This window comes from Bos javanicus, chromosome 1 (assembly GCF_032452875.1).
Source record: "Bos javanicus breed banteng chromosome 1, ARS-OSU_banteng_1.0, whole genome shotgun sequence".
NCBI lineage: Eukaryota > Metazoa > Chordata > Mammalia > Artiodactyla > Bovidae > Bos > Bos javanicus.
The window spans coordinates 140,648,859-140,674,111 of record NC_083868.1 but is presented as its reverse complement, the minus strand read 5'-3'; the positions used below and the strand labels follow the sequence as shown (position 1 = coordinate 140,674,111).

At 41.1% G+C, this 25,253-nt stretch overlaps 1 protein-coding gene across 1 annotated transcript in view; it reads left to right on the top strand.

Moving 5' to 3' along the window:
* The first annotated feature begins 1,761 nt into the window (after positions 1-1,761).
* The window catches only part of DSCAM (DS cell adhesion molecule), a 696,196-nt gene continuing 672,704 nt past the window's right edge, over positions 1,762-25,253 (top strand). Inside the window, exons 1-2 of the mRNA XM_061425997.1 lie at positions 1,762-1,774; positions 2,680-3,045. Of these exons, the coding sequence (XP_061281981.1) occupies positions 1,762-1,774; positions 2,680-3,045 (379 nt within the window). The remainder of the gene's footprint in view (positions 1,775-2,679; positions 3,046-25,253) is intronic.

Genomic DNA, 25,253 nt, shown 5'->3' with positions numbered 1-25,253 from the left:
AATGTGGGTAGGGAAAGAAAAGAATTGGGGTGGAATTAATTAGCCTCAAGAGTGACAGTTACCTCGTTCCTAACAATATGTTTGGGGTAATGTCAGTTTCCTAAAAAGCTCAAACTCACAGTGCTGCTATCAGCATTTTCATTTGAGTTGGAAGCTGCAATGTTTAGCTATTAACTGTGCTTCTGGTCTAAGCCAATTTCTTAGTTAGCAATAGCTTCCATATTCTGATGTACCGAGTATTGTTAAGACTTTAGGTATGTTTGGGAGAGAAAACCATCACATAGTTACTTCTTGATGAACACCACTTCCTGTCTTCTCTTTGGGTAAATCCATCACTTTTGCACAGTGTATTTTTCTCTGCCATCTCTTGATGAATGGTGTTCATGCTGCTGCCTGCTCAGAGATAGCCAGCACTGACCATGGCCAGATTCTGGTTACTGCTGGTGACAGTGACCAAGAGAAAGCAGGTGGGTCTCCAAGGAACACATGTGGAGGATGGCAAATCTCAGGAACAGAGCTTTCCCAAGATTTGCCTTTGAACAGTAAGGGCAGCTGAGTAATGAAATAAAATCTTCATCATGGAGACTGAGTTCTGGTTCTGCAGTCTCCTACCCTGAGTCCTTGCTCCAGGGACAACCTCTCTGAGTCTCCACCTCATCTTCTGTGGAGCAGAGCCTGGTCTAACCTGGCAGGGCTATTGTACACAGGAGTAAATGAAATAACACCTCAGTCTCATAATATTGCCTGGCATGGCAGGGGCACTTAGCAAATATTATTCTCATCTCTGCCCAGTGAGGTTAATTCTCAGTATCTATGGCTTCTTTGGGCTTCCCTGGTAGCTCAGCTAGCAAAGAATCTGCCTGCAATGCAGGAGACCCTGATTTGATTCCTGGGTCAGGAAGATCCTCTGGAGAAAGGATAGACTACCCACTCCAATATTCTTGGGCTTCCCTGGTGGCTCAAATGTTAAAGACTCTGCCTGCAATGTGGGAGACCTAGCTTCAGTCCCTGGATTGGGAAGATCCCCTGGAGAAGGGCATGGCAATCCACTTAAATATTCTTGCCTGGAGAATCCCTATGGACAGAGGAGCCTGGCAGGCTGTAGTCCCTGGGGTCACAAAGAATCGGACATGACTGAGTGACTAAGCGTAGCGCAGGGCTCCTTTACTCTCTTGTGAACAGGTGACAGGGTATGAAATTGTTTTTAGAAAGCCACCCAGAAACATAAATGTCTGAGAAGAGGGTCTTCATTACACTTGTACATCTTTTGTTTAATTTTTGGATTCTAGAAGTTGGACTTTTTTGCTTCATGGAAAGAACACTCCACAGTTGTCAATGAGTACAATGTAGTCTCTCAATAAATTCCTGGAAACGTTTGAAGACATTTTATTTGTAGCAATTAAAACAGAAACAACTGAAGCAGCCCGAGTGAGGGAACTAGTTTAGAAAATCATCTTATATAAAATGTGCATACACCTATAACTTACAGTCTGCTCTCTCTGTCCACAGTTCCTCTGTATCCAAAGATCCAACCGACCAAGGATGGTATAACACTGTAATATTTCCTGTTGAAAACTGCCTGTGTATAAGAGACCCACCCAGTTCAAATCAGTGTTGTTCAGGGTCATCTGTACTTGTGAAGTCTGAAACATGACATTATGTGTATGAAATAATGTTAAGAGTATGAAGCAGAGTCTGTAACAACTGCCTGTTTCATATGTTCATATTATGACATAGTTTAACCCTGTAGGCTGTAGGTTGATGGAGCAGAAGAGTAAGTGAAACAGAATTTGCCATAGGCTGGTGGAATTGAATGACACTTTTATCAAAGTTCTCTTTATTATTGCAACATATTTTCAATAACAATGGAAAATCACATTATTGATTGGATTGGATTTTCAGAAAACCAACTGGCCTTTCCAAAATGCTTTACATCCAGATCTTCAATTTTAATTTTAAAAATTTGGGACTAATTTCATTCAAAATTAGTTCTCAATGTACACTTTCAACCAGAGCAATTTGATTCTAGCAACCGGATCTAGTGATTCACTCACGTAGCCTCTCCTTATTAACCCCTCATGGCTTGTTTTGCTCTGTGCCCTAGGCAATAGTGTGAGCAAATTATGGCTTTGTTTCATGAGCTTTACGTTCTAGACAGGTCAACAAACAATAAGTGAATACAAAACCCAAAATAAATTCCAATAGTGGTCAGTACCGTGGAGACACAATAGGGCTCTAGGCACGGGGCTGAAAAGTCACCTGTTCAAAGTTTAAGTTCCAGGTTGACTTAATTTGTGTTGGGCTTCCCAGGTGGCAAAGTGTAAAGAACCCACCTTCCAATGCAGGAGATGCAGGAGACAAGGGTTGGATCCCTGGGTCTGGAGGACCCCCTGGAGTCTGAAATGGCAACCCAATCCAGTATTCTTGCCTGAAAAATTCCATGGCCAGAGGAAATTGGTGGGCTATTGTCCATGGGGTTGCAGAGTCGGACACCACTGAGCACATCCATAACTTAATTTGTGAACAAATTGTGAAATGAAGCTGCTGCCTCTCTGTCCGTGGTAGGTTGAGCAATTTTGAATGATTAAGTTTTAGTCGAGCCTTGTGACTGTTTCTCCAAATAACCTCTTGAGCTAGGTTGACATGGTGATGTGTTGATATTCTATGTTGAAAGATGAGTGCAGAAGGTGCACTTTTCTGACACACTCGTGTGTTGTCTCCTTGCAGTTTTCAGTGAGGACCTTCACTCCAGCCTCTACTTTGTCAATGCATCTCTGCAAGAGGTAGTGTTTGCGAGCACCACGGGGACCCTGGTGCCCTGCCCCGCAGCAGGGATCCCTCCTGTGTCTCTCAGATGGTACCTGGCGACGGGCGAGGAGATCTACGATGTCCCCGGAATCCGCCACGTCCACCCCAACGGCACTCTCCAGATTTTCCCCTTCCCTCCTTCAAGCTTTAGTACCTTAATCCATGATAATACTTACTATTGCACAGCTGAAAATCCTTCAGGGAAAATTAGAAGTCAGGATGTCCACATCAAGGCTGGTGAGTACAGCTCCTCCAACTTTATCCCTTCTGTGCTGCTGGGGGTCTGGGTGGGCAATGATAAGCACTAAGATGCTATCAGCTGGGAACCGGTGAAAATCCTGTCATTAGTTCATTATTTTGATGGATGCTTTGAGATGTCAGAGTGCCTTAAATGAAAACGCTGGAATTAATGGTTTTAGTTTTAATTAATTGCTAGAAAAATTAATGGTTCTTTCTCCCAACAAAACAAACACACAAATACTGTAAATATCACCTTTAGCTTCTTGTTTTTATGAGATAGTTTTCTTATCATTCAACATTTTGCTGTTTGAATAATGAGTATGTCAAAAGTGTTTGGGATTCTCAGGTAAAGAACCCACCTGCCAATGTAGGAAAATGCAGAAGATGTGGTTTTGATCCCTGGCTTGGGAAGATCCCCTGGAGAAGAACATGGCAACTCTAGTATTCTTGCCTGGAGAATTCCATGGACAGAGGAGCCCAGTGGGCTAGAGTCCATAGAGTCACAAAGAGTTGGACACAACTGAAGCAACTTAGCATGCAAAAGTGTTCAATGCATTTGTAAACCCTGACAACTCTGTTTCTATAGATTACCAAACACTGTGGAAGTGGGGAAAATCCTTCTGTGGCATTAAGTTTGCTGTGCAGCTCTTGGGTCAATTTTAATGTAGCCACTCAACAAATAGTCCTTGAGCTCCTGTAGTGAATCAGGTTCTGTTCCAGGTACAGGGAGTAGATGCGGAAAAAAAGGCCTGGCGTGTGTCTGTGTGGACATAATCCTAATGAAGGAGTCAGACAATGGACAAATAAATAAATTTGAATCAGAGTTTATAACAAAAGTTAGCCTGTGTTCCAGGCACTACGAAATTTGCTGAGTATGTGTAAAAAACTGAGGAGAGAAAAAATACCATCCAAGAATCGATGAAAACCTTTTCATCAGTTCAGTGTGATACTGATGGCTGCTTTGAGATGTCAGAGCATCTTTTTCAGATTTTGGAGTGCCTATATTGCTGGAACTAAAACTCAAATTAGTGATACTGAGTTGCAAAAGTCTAAATGATTACCCAGACTTGTATTTTGACCAGCCAATACAGTAACTGACACTTGAGTGTCTCCAAGTCATTGTTTCCGGTTCCCTTTTCTGTTCCTTCCCCTGCACTGTCTCAGAGGCAGAGGGTGGAGGTGGAGGAAAGGAAGACAAAGGGAGAGCAGAGGACAAGGAACTGAACTGGAATAAAGCCTAGCATCAATGTTTATTGTCAGTGAAACAGCATTAGTCTAATATTCTTATATTCCGTGTGAAATACAAAAGGGTCTTTTAACAATTTTGACTGCATCACATGTTGCTGGAATGTTGTCAGTAAATAAACCCTGAATTGATAATGTTCCTTTCGACATCATACTGTATTTTTTTTTAATTGCCATAGCTACCAGTCAAACCAAGAATACAGCCTGACATTCACAGACATCAGAAGTTGTACAGACAAGACATATTGTGTCATTCTATAGGTATAATCAAGCCTGAAAAAACATACACACAGCTAGATTCCAGTTAGCAAGCAGTGTTTTTTTTTTTTTTTTTAAGCCTAGCCTTTCAAATACTATGGCAGACTGGCAGAGCATAATGACAAATAGACGAGAATGTGACTTTGATGATTGTCTTATACACCAGGTAGCTGGGAGAACTTTGTAATAATTTCTGCAGCAAGTGTGAAGGTGAGACTTGAAGACATCATAACATGAGCAAAATATGAAATGTTTCTGAATTTCTGCATATGATCTCTTTGATGTGAGCAATCAGACATTAGACTGTGACTCATCCTGCTAGCTACTCATTTCCCAGCTATATTTTGATCTCCATGACACGCTCGTGAATTCCAAGATGTGCACAAAAATGCACTTAAGAAGGGAAGAAAAAATTGGCTTTAATCAAAGATATGAAAAGTTGATATCCCAAATAATTAAAATGAAGCAAATGAAATTTGTGTAGGAACTTCTAAACCTGACAAACAGGGAGACACAGTGAATGCCTTTTACCTGGCAGGCTAACAAGTTTAATGGTGTGTCCTAAAAACACACCATTTATGTATTTATAAACTACAGAGTACCACTTAGAGTAAAATGTGGAACTTCAAACCAAACAACTATGCTTGTCTGTGTTAATCTATTTCTGTCTTGGGTTTCCTGTCAGATAAAAGAATTAAATGCTTACTTCTGTTTTAACTGCTATTTTCTACATTTGTCATAGAACTGATTGTTTTTGCACTACCATGTAGGTTTTACAGGGATGGAAATGCCATCATCTCATCCGGCATCTAAGCTATGTTCCCACTTCCAGGGAGTTACATGATGGCTGTTTGTGTGCTGGTATTCTTGACATCTAAAGCCACGGAAGCACATGATGTCTGGGTCAGTTTGAACTTACAAGATGGGTGTTTTGTTGTCCAAATGAGATTTCCTTTCTTGCTTCTTATTACGAACAATTTATGGTACAGAAGGTGATACAGTGGTAAAGGATACACCTGCTAATTCAGGAGAGGCAGGAGACATGGGTTTGATCCCTGAGTCAGCAGTATCCCCTGGAGGAGGAAGTGGAAACCCACTAAAATGTTCTTGCCTGGGAAATCCCAAGGACAGAAGAGTCTGGCAGGCTATAGTCCATGGGGTTGCAAAGAGGTGGACATGAGTGAATGACTGAGCATGGATGTGCAATGGTTATAATAGTCTTTTAGATTGTTGACTAGGTGTTGGACAGTCTGGTGTCACCATTTTTATGTAGATGCTGTTCAGAAGGGCAGGGGAGGGATGTGTATGTTCCACAGAGATGACTGTGTAGCAGATCTGAGCAGGTTGAGCTCTGACTCAGGGGGACCTGCCTGCGGATCAGTTCAGTTTAGTTCAGATGCTCAGTCATGTCCGACTCTTTGGGACCCTGTGGACTGCAGCACGCCAGGCTTCCCTGTCCATTACCAACTCATGAACTTGCTCAAACTCATGTCCATCGAGTCAGTGATGCCATCCAACCGTCTCATCCTCTGTCGTCCCCTTCTCCTCCTGCCTTCAGTCTTTCCCAGCATCAGGGTCTCTTCTAATGAGTCAGTTCTTCACATCAGGTGGCCAAAGTATTAGAGTTTCAGCTTCAGCATCAGTCCTTCCAATGAATATTCAGGACTGATTTCCTGTGTATCAGGTCATCCTAAATGTCTGAGTGTCCCTCTAGATTGACACTGGGATTTTTTTTGAATAATCTATTAGGTAAATGGTCTCATAATCTCTCCTTTATATGTCTAAGGAATTCTTATTCTTAACAGTTTTCAGTGACTTTGACTTAGGTTTGACTGTCAACAAAACAGGGAAGTTTCATCCATCATGTCTTCTTAATCAGGTCTCCTAGTTCTCCTTCACATAGAATACTTTCTTGTCCCTTTTGTCCTAGGGATGAAATGCAGATGGGTTATGTGAAGCACTGCTTCTCTGCCCATGCTGTATTTCTACTTACCAAATAGTAATCAGCTATATGACCTTGGGCAAGTCAAAAAATTTCTAGTGACTATTTTCTCCTTAGTAGACTGTGGTTAATAACATTTGACTGGGGCTTCTGCTTATAGCTGAAATGGAGTAGCAGAGACCAAATTTACCCTTTTATCTGAAACAACGATAGCACACAGACAAAAATCAAATCATCAAACATATCAGTCTAATTAAAAGAAAATATCAAAAGAAAGCTGGAGTAACTATGTTAATATCAAAGCATATTTCAGAGCAAAGAATATTACCAAGGCTAAAGAAGGCCATTATGTAAAAAAGGTCAGCTAATTGAGTATGACTATTATAAATTTTATTTACCCAAGAGATAACTTCAAAATACATGAAGTAAAAATTGTTAGAGCTGCCAGAAGAAATAGGCAAATCAATATTTATAGTTGGAGATTTTAATAACCCTCTGTTAATAATTGGCAGAATAAGACAGAAAATGAGCAAGAATAAAGAATACTTATATGACACTGCTAATCAGCTTGACCAAATTGACATTTAAATATAGAACATTCCATCTAAGGATAGCACAACACACATTCTCTTTAAGAACACACAGATATTTACTAAAATCATATTATGAATGAAACAAATTTCAGATGAATTTCTAAAAATATTAGTCATATAAAGTATGTTCTTTGACTACAATGGAAGTAAATTAGAATCACTAACACTAGGATCTCTGGGAAGTCTCCAAATATTTGGATAATAAAATAACACACTTCTAAATGGTGTCAAAGGAAAAAACAAATGGTAAATGAAAAAGTATTTTGAACTGAATAAAAATGAAAGTACAGTATCTAATGATTTGAGGAATGCCACTAAAGCAATGTTTAGGGGGAGAAATAAGTTTTAAAAACTTACATTAGAAATGAAAATTGATCTCAAATAGCAATCACTTAAAAAAAATGATCTTAACTTCAGAAAAATGAATACATTAAAACCAATATAAGCAAAAAGAAAATAATAAAGAAGAGTGGAAAATAATGTATTATAAAATGGAGGAAATCTATGAAGCAAAATGTTGTTTCTTTGAGAACGTTCAATAAAATCAGTACATTGATAAGCTGACTAGACTGAAGAGCAAATGAGAGCAAAGACAAATTATCAGGAATGAGAGAAATTGCTTATATATATATATATATACACACACATATATATGTGTGTATATATATATAAACTTCCGTCTAGTCAAGGCTATAATTTTTCCAGTGGTCATGTATGGATGTGAGAGTTGGACTGTGAAGAAGGCTGAGTGCCGAAGAATTGATGCTTTTGAACTGTGGTGTTGGAGAAGACTTTTGAGAGTCCCTTGGACTGCAAGGAGATCCAACCAGTCCATCCTAAAGGAGGTCCGTCCTGGGTGTTCATTGGAAGGACTGATGCTCAAGCTGAAACTCCAATACTTTGGCCATTTCATGCAAAGAGTTGACTCACTGGAAAAGACCCTGATACTGGGAGGGGTTGGGTCAGGAGGAGAAGGGGACGACAGAGGATGAGATGCCTGGATGGCATCACCGACTCAATGCACATGAGTTTGAATGAACTCCGGGAGTTGGTGATGGACAGGGAGGCCTGGCGTGCTGCAATTCATGGGGTTGCAAAGAGTTGGACACGACTGAGCTACTGAACTGAACTGAATCAGTATTCTCTAATAATTATCATTCTATACATTTAAATTATAATAAGCAAATATTAAGATATGGGAGTGTCAATAAATCAAACAACTTCAATAAAAAGAGAAACAATTTGAAAGAAACAAAATGCCAAAACTCATTCAAGAAGAAATAAACTGAAGAGTCCTATCCCTATTTGAATTCAATATAGAAAGATACCCTGCAATGAAAATGGATTAACTCTTTATTCCACCAAATATTTGAGGAAGAAATAATGAAAATTCTAAGCAAATGCTTCCAGAAATTTGAAGAGGAAAGAATACTTCCCAAATTATTTTTTGAGATCACCATTACCCTGACACTAAAACAAGGCAAAGATATTACAAGAGAAACAAAGGTAAATATTTGTCATGAATATGTGTGTAAAAATGCTAAACAAAATTTCAGCAAATTGAATTCAACCACATTTAAAAAGGGCTCATCTCCAGAATGCTAGGTTGTTTCCACATTTGAATATTAACCAAGGCAATTCACCATACTGACATATTAAAAATAAAGCTATGTGAACATTTCAATAGGTACAGAAAATCATTGACAAAATACAGCATCCTCTTATGATAAAAACCCCCAGAAATCTAGCAGTAGAAGGAAATTCGATTTTAAAAAGGTAAAAAATTCGTGCCACAGCCAATATCATACTTAGTGGTGAATGATAACGTGCTTTCCTTCAAGGATGAGGATGTGCGCTTTCACCAATTCTATTATACTGAAGTTTGCAGCCAGTGCAAAGAGGCAGGAAAAATAGGTTAAAGGCAACCCAGTTGTAAAGAAAAAAGTTCATCTGTTTTTATTTATAGATGCTAACAATCAATTAAAAAAATTAGATGACCTTTACCAATAAGGCTCAGTTCAGTTCAGTTCACTCAGTCGTGCCCAACTCTTTGTGACCCTGTGGACTGCAGCACGCCAAGCTGCTCTGTCCATCACCAACTCCTGGAGCTTGCTCAAGCTCATGTCCATCAAGTTGGTGATGCCACACAACCATCTCATCCCCTGTCATCCCCTTCTTCTCTTGTCTTCAATCTTTCAAGCATCAGGGTCTTTTCTAATGAGTCAGTTCTTTGCATCTAATGGCCAAAGCATTGGAGCTTTAGCTTTAGCATCAGTCCTTCCAATGAATATTCAGGGTTGATTTCCTTTAGGACTGACAGGTTTGATCTCCTTGCAGTCCAAGGGACTCTCAAGAGTCTTCTCCAACACCAGAGTTCAAAAGCATCAATTCTTTGGCGCTCAGCCTTCTTTATGGTCCAATTCTCACATCCATACATGACTAACAGAAAAACCGTAGCTTTGACTAGATGGACCTTTGTTGACAAAGTAATGTCTCTGCTTTTTAATATGCTATCTAGGTTGGTCATAGATTTTCTTCCAAGGAACAAGAATCTTTTAATTTCATGACTGCAGTCACCATTTGCAATGATTTTGGAGCCCAATAAAATATTCTCGCACTGTTTCCATTATTTCCCATGAAGTGATGGGACCAGATGCCATAATCTTTGTTTCTGAATGTTGAGTTTTAAGCCAGCTTTTTCACCCTCTTCTTTCACTTTCATCAAGAGGCTCTCTAGTTCCTTTTTGCTCTCTGCCATAAGGGTGGTGTCATCTGCATATCTGAGGTTATTGATATTTCTCACGACAATCTTGATTCCAGCTTGAACTTTATCCAGCCCAGCATTTCACATGATGTACTCTGCATAGAAGTTAAATAATCAGGGTGACAATATACAGCCTTGATGTACTCCTTTCCCAATTTAGAAACAGTCCATTTTTCCATGTCCACTTTTCACTGTTGCTTCTTGACCTGCTTACAGATTTCTCAGGAGGCAGGTAAGGTGGTCTGGTATTCCCATCTCTTTAAGAATTTTCCAGCTTATTGTGATCCACACAGTCAAGGGCTTTAGCATAGTCAATGAAGCAGAAGTAGATATTTTTCTGGAACTCTCTTGCTTTTTTGATGATTAAACAGATGTTGGCAATTTGATCTCTGGTTCCTCTGCCTTTTCTACATCCAGCTTGAACATCTGAAAGCTCACAGTTCACTACTGTTGACACTTGGCTTGGAGAATTTTGAGTATTACTTTGATCAAACATGTGAGATGAGTGCAATTTTGCGGTAGTTTGAACATTCCTTGGCATTGCCTTTCTTTGGGATTAGAATGAAAACTGACCTTTTCCTGTCCTGTGGCCTCTGCTGAGTTTTCCAAATTTGCTGGCATATTGAGTGCAGCATCTTACTGGAAACAGTAAGTGAATTAGTTCATCAGTATGGTGCTATACAAGACCAACACCCACACAAACACACAAAACACAGTCAGATTGCAAATAGAAAAAAAAATGTTCTGTATAATACCATCTAAAACCTAGCAATACTTAGGAATAAGCATGATGTAAAGTGTGAAAGACACACTAAATACAAAATAGTTCTTAGAGAAGAGAAAGGAGAGCAAAAGCTGTTTTTTCTTTCTTGAGGTAGAGAATATGGTATTGTTAAATGTCCCTTCTCTCCAAAATGATCTATAGAGTCAATACAACCCAAGTGAAAACCCAGTAGCCTTTCTTTATAACAAATATAAATTAATAAGTTGATTCTAAAATTTTTGTTGACATTTCAAAGGACCTAGAAGAGGTAGTTGAGATGACTCACGCACATTACATTTATTCTGCACTTTATATCTAATCTAATGACACGGCCGACCTGATGGGAGGCTCTGGTCTGTATTCCAGATGTTGGGGACACCCCATATAGGGCATCAGAGGGCAGACACACTGAAACCATACTCACAGAACACTAGTCAATCTAATCACACTAGGACCACAGCCTTGTCTAACTCAATGAAACTAAGCCATGCCCGTGGGGCAACCCAAGACGGGCGGGTCATGGTGGAGAGATCTGACAGAATGTGGTCCACTGGAGAAGGGAATGGCAAACCATTTCAGTATTCTTGCCTTGAGAACCCCATGAACAGTATGAAAAGGCAAAATGATAGGATACTGAAAGAGGAACTCCCCAGGTTGGTAAGTGCCCAATATGCTACTGGAGATCAGTGGAGAAATAACTCCAGAAAAAATGAAGAGATGGAGCCGAAGCAAAAACAATACCCAGTTGTGGATGTGACTGGTGATAGAAGCAAGGTCCGATGCTGTAAAGAGCAATATTGCACAGGAACCTGGAATGTCAGGTCCATGAATCAAGGCAAATTGGAAGTGGTCAAACAATAGATGGCAAGAGTGAACATCGACATTCTAGGAATCAGTGAACTAAAATGGACTGGGATGGGTGAATTTAACTCAGATGACCATTATATCTACTACTGTGGCAGGAATCCCTCAGAAGAAATGGAGTAGCCATCAGGGTCAACAAAAGAGTCTGAAATGCAGTACTTGGATGCAATCTCAAAAATGACAGAATGATCTCTGTTTGTTTCCAAGGCAAACCATTCAATATCACAGTAATCCAAGTCTATGCCCCAACCAGTAATGCTGAAGAAGCTGAAGTTGAACAGTTCTATGAAGACCTAAAAGACCTTTTAGAACTAACACCCAAAAAAGATGTCCTTTTTGTTATAGGGGACTGGAATGCAAAAGTAGGAAGTCAAGAAACACCTGGAGTGACAGGCAAATTTGGCCTTGGAATACAGAATGAAGCAGGGCAAAGACTAATAGAGTTTTGCCAAGAAAATGCACTGGTCATAGCAAACACCCTCTTCCAACAACACAAGAGAAGACTCTACACATGGACATCACCAGATGGTCAACACTGAAATCAGATTGATTATATTCTTTGCAGCCAAAGATGGAGAAGCCCTATACAGTCAACAAAAACAAGACCAGGAGCTGACTGTGGCTCAGATTATGAACTCCTTATTACCAAATTCAGACTTAAATTGAAGAAAGTAGGGAAAACCACTAGACCATTCAGGTATGACCTAAATCAAATCCCTTATGATTATACAGTGGAAGTGACAAATAGATTTAAGGGCCTAGATATGATAGATAGAGTGCCTGATGAACTATGGAATGAGGTTCGTGACATTGTACAGGAGACAGGGATCAAGACCATCCCCATGGAAAAGAAATCCAAAAAAGAAAAATGGCTGTCTGAGGAGGCCTTACAAATAGCTGTGAAAAGAAGAGAAGTGAAAAGCAAAGGAGAAAAGGAAAGATATAAGCATCTGAATGCAGAGTTCCGAAGAATAGCAAGAAGAGATAAGAAAGCCTTCTTCAACGGTCAATGCAAAGAAATAGAGGAAAACAACAGAGTGGGAAAGACTAGAGATCTCTTCAAGAAAATTAGAGATACCAAGGGAACATTTCATGCAAAGATGGGCTCGATAAACGACATAAATGGTATGGACCTAACAGAAGCAGAAGATATTAAGAAGAGGTGGCAAGGATACACAGAAGAACTGTACAAAAAGATCTTCACGACCCAGATAATCACGATGGTGTGATCACTGACCTAGAGCCAGACATCCTGGAATGTGAAGTCAAGTGGGCCTTAGAAAGCATCACTACGAACAAAGCTAGTGGAGGTGATGGAATTCCAGTTGAGCTATTTCAAATCCTGAAAGATGATGCTGTGAAAATGCTGCACTAACTATGCCATCAAATTTGGGAAACTCAGCAGTGGCCACAGGACTGGAAAAGTTCAGTTTTCATTCCAATCCCAAAGAAAGGCAAAGCCAAAGAATGCTCAAACTACCGCACAATTGCACTCATCTCACATGCTAGTAAAGTCATACTCAAAATTCTCCAAGCCAGGCTTCAGCAATATGTGAACCGTGAACTTCCTGATGTTCAAGCTGGTTTTAGAAAAGGCAGAGGAACCAGAGATCAAATTGCCAACATCCGCTGGATCATGGAAGAAGCAAGAGAGTTCCAGAAAAACATCTATTTCTGCTTTATTGACTATCCCAAAGCCTTTGACTGTGTGGATCACAGTAAAATGTGGAAAATTCTGAAAGAGATGGGAATACCAGACCACCTGACCTGCCTCTTGAGAAATCTGTATGCAGGTCAGGAAGCAACAGTTAGAACAGGACATGGAACAACAGATTGGTTCCAAATAGGAAAAGGAGATTGTCAAGACTGTATATTGTCACCCTGCTTATTTAACTTATATGCAGAGTACATCATGAGAAACGCTGGACTGGAAGAAACACAAGCTGGAATCAAGATTGCCGGGAGAAATATCAATAACCTCAGATATGCAGATGACACTACCCTTATGGCAGAAAGTGAAGAGGAACTAAAAAGCCTCTTGATGAAAGTGAAAGTGGAGAGTGAAAAAGTTGGCTTAAAGCTCAGCATTCAGAAAACGAAGATCATGGCATCTGTTCCCATCACTTCATGGGAAATAGATGGGAAAACAGTGGAAATAGTGTCAGACTTTATTTTTGGGGGCTCAAAAATCACTGCAGATGGTGACTGCAGCCATGAAATTTAAAGAGGCTTACTCCTTGGAAGGAAAGTTATGACTAACCTAGATAGCATATTCAAAAGCAGAGACATTACTTTGCCAACAAAGGTTCGTCTAGTCAAGGCTATGGTTTTTCCTGTGGTCATGTATGGATGTGAGAGTTTGGACTGTGAAGAAGGCTGAGTGCCGAAGAATTGATACTTTTGAACTGTGGTGTTGGAGAAGACTCTTGAGAATCCCTTGGACTGCAAGGAGATCCAACCAGTCCATTCTGAAGGAGATCAGCCCTGGGATTTCTTTGGAAGGAATGATGCTGAAGCTGAAACTCCAGTACTTTGGCCACCTCATGCGAAGTGTTGACTCATTGGAAAAGACTCCAATGCTGGGAGGGATTGGGGGCAGGAGGAGAAGGGGACGACAGAGGATGAGATGGCTGGATGGCATCACTGGCTCGATGGACGTGAGTCTGAGTGAACTCCAGGAGTTGGTGATGGACAGGGAGGCCTGGCGTGCTGCGATTCATGGGGTTGCAGAGTCAGATACAACTGAGTGACTGAACTGAACTGTATATTTAAAATTAAAAACAATGACCAGACCAAGTGTTAGTGAGAATACACAGCACCTAGCTCTATCAGAAACTCATGGTCGGAGTGTGAATAATACAGTCTCTTTGGAATAGCAATTTGATAGTTTCTTCAAAGCTGTTATATATATCCCATCCATTTGATACTTAGGTATTTACCCAAAGCATATCTTCACACAAAGAGTTTTGAAAGAATGTTCACAGCAGCCTTATTTGATAAATAAACAACCAAATTGTTATTTGTCCACACAAGGGAATGCAAAAGAATGAATTATTCATAAGACAGTAGCAAGGAGGAATCTCAAAATAGTTATACTGAATAGAAGAAGCCAGGTGAGAAAATATGTCCTATATGATTCTGTTTACATAAAATTCTTAAAACATGCAGACTAATCTTTAATAATGTCTGCCTGTAAAGAGGATGGGAAGGGGGGATTACATAGGAGAATAAGTCAACTTTTGGATGATGGATTTGCTTTTGTCTTGGTTACGGTGGTGACTTTGTAGGTACGTACATATGGTAAAACATCAACAAACGTGCAGCCTGTGTGTGTGCTCAGTTGCTTCAGTCGTGTCTGACTGTTTGCCATCCTATGGATTGTAGCCCACCAGGCTCCTCAGTCTGTGGGATTCTCCAGACAAGAGTACTGCAGTGGGATGCCATGTCCTCCTCCTGGGGATCTTCCCAACCTAGGGGTTGAACCTGAGTCTCCTACATTCTAGGCAGATTCTTTACCACTGAGCCACCAGGGAAGCCCCTGTGCAGCTTGCTGAATGTCAGTTATTTCATACAAAGTTGTTTTAATAAAAGGACAGTGATAGCACATTTCTGACATATTAGAGTTGTCTTGATGTTCACGTAACAGTAGCTAGTAATAACTGCTTATATGGTGGGCATCTCTATACCTCTCTGCCCAGCCCACAATAACCCCCTTAATTGTCTCTTGCATCCTCATTATAGAAAATGGTCCAGGATCCCTGGTAACAGATGATTGTACTAAGAGAGGGCAGTTCACCAAGTTAGTCTATTAGTTCCTGTGTCCTCTGAAATTGAAACTGAAAACTTGAGAGATTTTGAGAATGTGGGGTAGATAACTTTTCATCATTCATGTGACCCAGAAAAGGAGAGGAAGACTATTTGTGGGAAAAAAGAAAGATGAAGTCTGCATCAAAGAGATTCAGGTTGTGGTACTTTTCCTAAGGCCCACTTGTAAGTACCAGAACTCTTAATGTCTTCAGAAAATGTTTTCTATTTCAACTCCAGGTAGCTCAAACAGGCTCCTCCCACCAGCAGTCGGAGAGACTCAATAAATAGATTGTGTGCTAGACATTGTGCCAAGTCCTCTAAGCTGCACAACCATGTGGAGTAGATGTTTTTTCCATCTTCAGATGAAGGAAATAGAAGCCTCTGTGAATCTGTTGTTGGCTGTTCTCAGGGGTTGTGGTTGGGAGTGCAGTTTAGCTAAATAGCGCTGGGCTGTTATCTCACAGTCTCCAGAATATTTTGTGCTCATTCTCACCTTTTCTTTGCTCCCTGTTTCCTCTCTGCCTCCTAAGTCCCTCTGGTCCTTCAGGGCCACCCCAAGGCTCAGCTTCCCCGATTCCGTAGACTCCTGTCACCGTTAGTCATTTTCAGACCCATGCACAGTCTGACTGTTTTCTTCTAGTTGTTCTGTCAAGTGAATTTCCTTCTTTTCTTCAGCTAATTATTCTATACAGTGTGGGGATTTCCTTAGTCGCTGAGCACTGCTTGACATGAGGGTGTGTTCTATATGTAACTGATAATTTGAGGCATCTCCCAATTTAGGTAATCAGCTACAAAATAGAAAATTAAAAAATAACAATTTCAATGAAAGTGATGCAGTGCCTTAAGGTTACATTGTACCTCTGATAACCATTTCCCCAACAGGAAAGACATCAGGCACAACCCCTTCTAACTGCCCAAAGTCCTCTGGTGTTCCCAAGAAATCCAACACAGGGGCATTTGTTTATGTTTTGCCTCTTCAGACCTAGGGATCAAGGGGGTTAGGAACAGTCAGAATCCATCCTTCAGGAAAGGACCTGCCTTCCTTGGCAATGTCCAGTTCCCCAAACTTTCTCCTTAATCCCCTCTATCCCATCTTCCCCCACCCTGATTCTTTCATAGACATATTGGGATCGGGTCTGACTTCATGGGATGGGGCCAGCCACACAGGGCCCAGTGATGAGGGCCTTGTCCTCAAGCTTAAAGCTCTGCTGTTGCTGTCTTGAAATATAAATGTTTTTCTCTTTCCATTTGTCTTTTCTGGGGAAATGTTTTTGGGCCATGGGACATGCTCCTGAGGCTTGTAGGGAGTTTGAGCTGTGTTTCAGCTCTTGTAGGGTCCCACTCCTCGCCACCCCCTGGGATGGGTTCTCAGCCACCTCTCCTGAAGTTCTTGGTGCCCCAATCCCCATTTTGCCTCCACCTCCCTAGCCACACCCAATGACCACTGCTGCCCCTGTGATCCCTGGTACCCTGAGCCCTTCCCAGCCTCTTTCTCATTGCCCTGTCCAGCAAACACTGGAATTCTGCCTCCTGGTAGAGGCCTGGGCAAGTGTGGGTGGAGTGAGTGCATACACTCTGCAGTGTGATGGAGCCTGTCTCTGCCCCAGCTGGCAGCACCACAGTGCATTAGCAAGTAACTCGCTGAGGGTGAGCCTCTTGTCCACCTCCCATCCAGAAACCAAGAGTGTCCAGACACTGAGATTGCAGTCCCTTAGGCATCACTTTTCCACTCTGGGTTGGGGCACCATGTGTATGGGAAGGGGAGATTACCTTTCTTATCCCTGGCTGTGACATGGTACCTCAACCCAGCAACTGGCAGGAAGCTGGCTCTGCAGCTGGTGGGCTGTGTGTGCTGAGTCATGGAGTGGGCTCTAGGAGCCTGTAAGGATCTTCACTTGACCATCAGTGAGCCCTGCATCACAGTGAGTGCAAAGTAAGTTGAAAAAAAAAAGGTGAGAGCAAGACCATAGAAGAAAGCATTTTATATTTTATTAATGTTGTTCAGTCACTAAGTCATATCCATCTCCTTGTGAACCCATTGACTATAGCCTGCCGGGCTCCTCTGTCCATGGAATTTTCTAGGCAAGAATACTGGAATGGGTTGCCATTTCCTTCTCCAGGGAATCTTCCTAATCCAGGGATTGAACCTACATCTGCTGCATTGGCAGGTGGGTTCTTTACCACAAAGCCACCTGGGAAGCCCTTATTTTATTAATATGTTTAACTTTTCCCTTTTTTCTAAATAAGGGCCTTGGATTTTCATCTTGCTCTGCTGCTGCTAAGTCGCTTCAGTCATTTCTGACTCTGTGTGACCCCATAGACGGCAGCCTACCAGGCTCCCCCATCCCTGGGATTTTCCAGGCAAGAACAGTGGAGTGGGCTCTAGGCCCCACAAATTATGTAGTTGGCCCCAGGTGGTTAAATTAATATTCATAAATTAATGAAGGGTATGGGGCTCTTCCTTATTTACTAATTATTTGCATTTAAATGGTTTTTCCACTTTAAAGAATGAAGTCTAACATTGAGGGTTGGATTAATGCATATTAGCTGTGTGGTCCCTTGCTCAGTGTATGTGTCTGATTTTACCCCAAAGTCATATCACTATAGATCCTCTCTCTCTGACCCTGCTATGATATTGCATCCTAGGGAAGGATTTCACAGCTTGTAGAGTGACCAAGGGACACTGAAATGACTGTAGTGGATGCTGTTGAGAGTCAGATCCCCCAGGTCTGCAGGCTTGTGGCTGAGAACTTGGATTTGCAGTTTTCAAAGGATTGCATATGCCCTGGAATTCCTGAACACAGACAGTGGAAAGTGCCTGGTAATGCAGTGCCCTTGGGCCCTGGGAACCAGCCCCAAGCTGTCAGAATACAAAGTCCCAGCTCCTGGCATGGGGTGGAGTGGCTCTGAGGTATAAGTTATGTTCAGAGTTTCCCTCTTCTCAGGGTCTGCTCCTGGGAAGATCCCAACCTAGGACAAAAAGCACAATACTTGAGTAACACCACCTTGTAAAGGACACATCAATCATGTTTAAAGCAATAATTACTTTTTGCCAGTTTGGGGTTTCTTGCCTAGTTTCTGTTATACAGTCAACCCTCCATATACTTGGGTTCCAGATCTTCAGATGGGGAGGGCTGAGTGTACTATGTCATATTATCAATATATATGAGATTTGAGCATCCATGGAATGTGGTATATGCAGAGGCTGGGGTCCAAGAAGCAATTTGGTGCAGATATTTAAGGATGACCATGGTTAGTGGTAGTTGGATGTTGATTGAAGACTAAATCTACACAAATCTCTTGGGAGATTTATGATGTCCTCAGAAGAATTTTGTTTTACCAAAACAGGTGTGTCCCAATAGATAAGCATGACCTTTTTAAATTGTGGGCTCCCCAGAAACAAACATATTTCCATTAATATGACAGAGCTATCTAATGAAAACCCAAGTCACTTTTTTTTAAAACAATCAGATCAGATCAGATCAGTCTCTCAGTCGTGTCTGACTCTTTGGGACCCCATGAATCACAGCACACCAGGCCTCCCTGTCCATCACCAACTCCTGGAGTTCATCGAGACTCACGTCCATCGAGTCAGTGATGCCATCCAGCCATCTCATCCTCTGTCGTCCCCTTCTCCTCCTGACCCCAATCCCTCCCAGCATCAGAGTCTTTTCCAATGAGTCAACTCTTCGCATGAGGTGGCCAAAGTACTGGAGTTTCAGCTTTAGCATCATTCCTTCCAAAGAAATCCCAGGGCTGATCTCCTTCAGAATGGACTGGTTGGATCTTGCAGTCCAAGGGACTCTCAAGAGTCTTCTCCAACACCACAGTTCAAAAGTATCAATTCTTCGGCGCTCAGCCTTCTTCACAGTCCAACTCTCACATCCATACATGACCATAGGAAAAACCATAGCCTTGACTGGACGAACCTTTGTTGGCAAAGTAATGTCTCTGCTTTTGAATATGCTATCTAGGTTAGTCATAACTTTCCTTCCAAGGAGTAAGTGTCTTTTAATTTCATGGCTGCAGTCACCATCTGCAGTGATTTTGGAGCCCAGAAAAATAAAATCTGACACTGTTTCCACTGTTTCCCCATCTATTTCCCATGAAGTGATGGGGCCGGATGCCATGATCTTCATTTTCTGAATGTTGAGCTTTAAGCCAACTTTTTCACTCTCCACTTTCACTTTCATCAAGAGGCTTTTTAGTTCCTCTTCACTTTCTGCCATAAGGGTGGTGTCATCTGCATATCTGAGGTTATTGATATTTCTCCCGGCAATCTTGATTCCAGCTTGTGTTTCTTCCAGTCCAGCGTTTCTCATGATGTACTCTGCATAGAAGTTAAATAAACAGGGTGACCCTATACAGACTTGACGTACTCCCTTTCCTATTTGGAACCAGTCTGTTGTTCCTTGTCCAGTTCTAACTGTTGCTTCCTGACCTGCATACAAATTTCTCAAGAGGCAGATCAGGTGGTCTGGTATTCCCATCTCTTTCAGAATTTTCCACAGTTTATTGTGATCCACACAGTCAAAGGCTTTGGCATAGTCAATAAAGCAGAAATAGATGCTTTTCTGGAACTCTCTTGCTTTTGCCGTGATCAAGCGGATGTTGGCAATTTGATCTCTGGTTCCTCTGCCTTTTCTAAAACTAGCTTGAACATCAGGAAGTTCACGGTTCACATATTGCTGAAGCCTGGCTTGGAGAATTTTGAGCATTACTTTATTAGAGTGTGAGATGAGTGCAATTGTGTGGTAATTTGAGCATTCTTTAGCATTGCCTTTCTTTGGGATTGGAATGGAAACTGACCTTTTCCAGTCCTGTGGCCACTGCTGAGTACCCAAATTTGCTGGCATATTGAGTGCAGCACTTTCACAGCATCATCTTTCAGGATTTGAAATAGCTCAACTGGAATTCCATCACCTCCACTAGCTTTGTTCGTAGTGATGCTTTCTAAGGCTCACTTGACTTCACATTCCAGGATGTCTGGCTCTAGATGAGTCATCACACCATCGTGATTATCTGGGTCGTGAAGATTTTTTTTTGTACAGTTCTTCTGTGTATTCTTGCCATCTCTTCTTAATATCTTCTGCTTCTGTTAGGTCCATACCATTTCTGTCCTTTATCGAGCCCATCTTTGCATGAAATGTTCCCTTGGTATCTCTGATTTTCTTGAAGAGATCCCTAGTCTTTCCCATTCTGTTGTTTTCCTCTATTTCTTTGCATTGACCGTTGAAGAAGGCTTTCTTGTCTCTTCTTGCTATTCTTTGGAACTCTGCATTCAGATGTTTATATCTTTCCTTTTCTCCTTTGCTTTTTGCTTCTCTTCTTTTCACAGCTATTTGTAAGGCCTCCCCAGACAGCCATTTTTCTTTTTTGGATTTCTTTTCCATGGGGATGGTTTTGATCCCTGTCTCCTGTACAGTGTCACGAACCTCATTCCATAGTTCATCAGGCACTCTATGTATCAGATCTAGGCCCTTAAATCTATTTCTCACTTCCACTGTATAATCATAAGGGATTTGATTTAGGTCATACCTGAATGGTCTAGTGGTTTTAAAACAATAGATAATGGCTATATATTCAAATGTTAATGCATGTATACCTACAATAAGGTTAGAAAGACTTTCAAAAGGGAATCTTTTTTTATATATTAATTCATCAAGTAGTAGAAATGCTTTAGTGTATCCCAGGCATTGTTAAATGTTCTAAGATAGTTTTTAAAAAGGCTGGATGCATGGTCTGTGTTTGTGGAGTGAATAATCTAGTGAGGGGAGTGGAGAATTTCCTTCCATGTCCCATTCTCTCTGAGCTGGATGGGGTTCAGTGCACCATAGCTACATCCCTGCTTTGAAAAGATCTGGGTCTTGGGATATGGGGAGGAGGCCAAATCACAGAAATTGTAAACTCTGAAGGCTGCAGTGGTCCTGGTGCTAGTGAGGCCTCTGGGGAGCTCAGAGAAGAGGGTGCTCCATGGTACTATGTGATTCTTTACCACTGAGCCACCAGAGAAGCCCTAATAATGACACTCTAATACTAAAATCCTTAGCGTATCGCAGAGCTAGCACTAATCTTAAAAATGCTTCTTCTAGAGCATTGTTTATAACTGCCTATTAGGAGATTTCCCTTCATACTTTCATTCTTAAAGCTGTCAATATATTTATTTCTTTGGAAGTTAATTTCCTGGCCAGTTTTCTTGACTCAGACTTGTCCAATAAATGGCTAAAACTTTAAGAGAGCTCACTGAAGGGTAAGATAATTTGTCCCTATGGATATCTTAGAAAAATCATAGACTTCACAGAATTCAGAATTTGAATCTTGCTATCCCAACCCCCTCATTTTAAATGTGAGGAAATAAAACTCTGGCGAAGTAAGACTTTCAGCCAGGTTTACAGATGTGGAGGGAGGCATAACCTGGACTAGACACACTGAAGTATCCTTATCCTGAAGGCAGGGGTCTTCTGGACAGATGGGAGATGGTGTGGATCTAAATAGCCTTATCCAAACTCTTCATGGCAGGCATGGTTCGGGAGCTTTATCCACATTAACTGTTTGAGTCATCACCATTGACTTACTTGGTATGTATTTTAATCAAAATCATCATTAACTAGATATGAAGAGAACTTTCTCACTGTAAAGTGGTAGGGCCTGGATTTGAACCCGGGCAGTTGGGCTTGCAGGGTGGGCACTTGCCCCCAGCACCCCTTCTTCTGGCCTAGACAGCAGCTTGTGGAAGTCCCCTCAGCTTTTGCTGGGCCACTTCTGTTGCTGGGAGGCCTGGTCAGGCTCCATTATCAGCATCATTGCCTAAGTGACAGGAAGCAGAACCATCATTTCCCAAACTGCTTTGCCACTGTCAGAAATTCACTTGCAAAGAGTTGTTATAATTATCACATAGTTTTAAGGATTCCCAGGAGAGGTTGCCTTTTTTAATTTTTTAAAAAATTCTTTCTGTTCATAGTCTGAAATTTTTTTCCTTGTTTCTCACAGGACATGGAAGTTTCCTATCATTATAACTCCAGTTTAAGAAACTACTTCCTTTTTTTTTTTTTTAATGTAGTGGTGTGGCTGTTTTCCAGGTGGCTCAGTAGGTAAAGAATCTGCCTACCAATACAGGAGAAGTGGGTTCAATCCCTGTGTGAGGAAGATCCCCTGGAGAAGGGAATGGCGACCCACTCTAGTATTCTTGCCTGGAGAATTCCGTGGACAGAGGAGACTGGGAGGCTACAGTCCATGGAGTTGCAAAGAGTCGGACATGAAACTGAGCAACTAACACTTTCACTTGTATCATAAGCATCATCATATGATATTTCCCTTTCTCTCTGACTTACTCAGCATGACAATCTTTAGGTCCATCCATGGATAACCAACAAGGACCTACTGTATAGCAAAGGGAACTCTCCTCAATATTCTATAACAACATAACTGGGAAAAAAATTTGAAAAAAAGGTAGATCCATGCATATTTTTGGCTGAGCCTCTTTGTTGTACACTTGAAAGTAATAAAACATTGTTAATCAACTATACTCCAGTGTTAAGAAAACAAAGCAAAATGAACTAAAACTACTCACATCTGGGTACATTTAGAGGTTAGATAAACTGTTTTTATTTTTTTTTTCGTGAACACTAATGAGAAAATTTATTAAACACTTTATAAATTATAACATTTAAAAGTTCAGCAAAGCTCTAAACATTTATAATTTTTAATACTTATAACCTTTTAGTTTTGAAAGTATAAAAAAAATTATTTGAAGAATCAGTAAGTAAACACTCTGAAAAAGGAAGAAAACAATATCAAGATTAAATTACAGATATTCACAGATTTTGTTCTTTTGCCTTCAAGAGCCAGAAAGTAATAATTTCTCATAAATAAGGTTATGCCTTTAAATGTCTTTGGTCCTATTCATTTCTTCCCATACCTACCCACACACATCACTTAAACCTTCTAATCTGTCTAAACTAGAAGATAACCGAGTGCACAGACTGCTTGAAATAAAGGCACACGAGAAGTGCCACAACTAAGTTAACACAATAAGAAGGAATCCAGGAAACTAGATGAACAGCATCTCCTCCTGCCACTACCGTCATCCAGTGAAAGATCATGAACACTTGAACTAGAGGAGCAGCGGGAGTGTGGGAGAGAATCCACAGGCCAGGCAACTGATTGCATCTGAGGGAACAAGGAGAAGGACAGAGTGCAAGAAAAGGTGGTGTTTCTTTGCAGAAGAAAAATTGCTGCAGAAAGGAGAATATGCTAGCTTAATTGGCTGAACATCACTTATGCTGCTGCTACTGCTGCTGCTAAGTCGCTTCAGTCGTGTCCGACTCTGTGTGACCCCATAGACGGCAGCCCACCAGGCTCCCCCGTCCCTGGGATTCTCCAGGCAAGAACACTGGAGTAGGGTACCATTGCCTTCTTTGTTAAGAAAAAGTATCCTGTTTAGATGTGTATTTATCAATTCTTTATTATGGCATTGCTTATTTGTTGTTAATTTTTGTTAACATCACTTATAATTAACAACAAATAAGCAATGCCATAATAAAGAATTGATAAATACACATCTAAACAGGATACTTTTTCTTAACAAACTAACAAGTTGGTTAACACCCATTATTGGTGAGCATATGGTGAACTTCCTTTCACACTGTTGAAAGGAAGGTAAATAACAGAACTTTTTAAGAGGAAAATTTTCAAAATTAAAAATATAAACACTTTTTGGCCCATCAATTCTAATTCTAGGAATTATTGATAATAATATGCTCCAAAACCAACCAACCAAGATAAATGCATACTAATGTTCATGATCAGTTATTCATAACAGTAAATAACTAAAAACAACTTTACATATTCATTCAGTGAGAATTATTTAAAGCCATCATGATATACCTTGTCAATGGACTCTTGCTAAGTTGCTAAGTCACGTCAGTCATTTCCGACTCTGTGCGACCCCATAGATGGCAGCCCACCAGGCTCCCCCATCCCTGGGATTCTCCAGGCAAGAACACTGGAGTGGGTTGCCATTTCCTTCTCCAATGCATGAAAGTGAAAAGTGAAAGTGAAGTCGCTCAGTCGTGTCTGACTCTTAATGACCCCATGGACTGCAGCCTACCAGGCTCCTCCGCCCATGGGAGTTTCCAGGCAAGAGTACTGGAGTGGGCAATGGACTCTGGCAGATGTTTAACAGAACATAGGAAGATTGGATTAAGTTAAGGGGGAAAAAAAGCAAGGCTCCTATTTTTATATATTACCATTTGTGTGAATTTTTGAAAGTCCACATGTACACACGTATGTACACACAGATATTGTTCTGGTATTGTCATAAATATTTTTCTGGTAGACAACGTGAGAAACTTAACAATGGCTATCCTGGAGGAAGACAAATGGTGGAGGAGCAGGAGGAAAGGGAGTAGTCCTCTCTCCACAGATGCGTCAGGAATACATCTTCAGATGCAGGGATCTCACGGAGCACCAGCTGAGAAGGGGCAGGAGTCCCTGACCACCCAAAAGGAATATATAGATCCACACAAAACCCGGTCTTCCCTGTTGATGCGGAAGCATGAGAGGACATGGGACTTGCTCAGTAACACATGTGTACAACCTGGAAGTTTTGGGAAATTTTCCCTGTGTTGGGTAATCCTTTGACACTTGAGAGAAGTGGCAGATAAATGCTCTTTCCTTCTGTCTGGAAGGCTGATCCTGAGATATAAATGTATCTGTAACCTCTTGGTGGGTCAAGTGTACGAAAAAGTCAAGCAATCATTGACGCTTGATACCAAGCAAAAGTCAGCTTGATAATTGACGCTTCCTCCATTGCTGCTTCACTCTCATTTTCCCTCACTCCTACTTCTCCTCGGTTATGTTTTCTAATATAATGGTAGCACATAGCCTTTGCTTTCTGGGGGTTAAAGATAAGAGGGTTTACAGATATGAAACCTTGACCTATTATATTCATCTTCCCAACACCAGAGG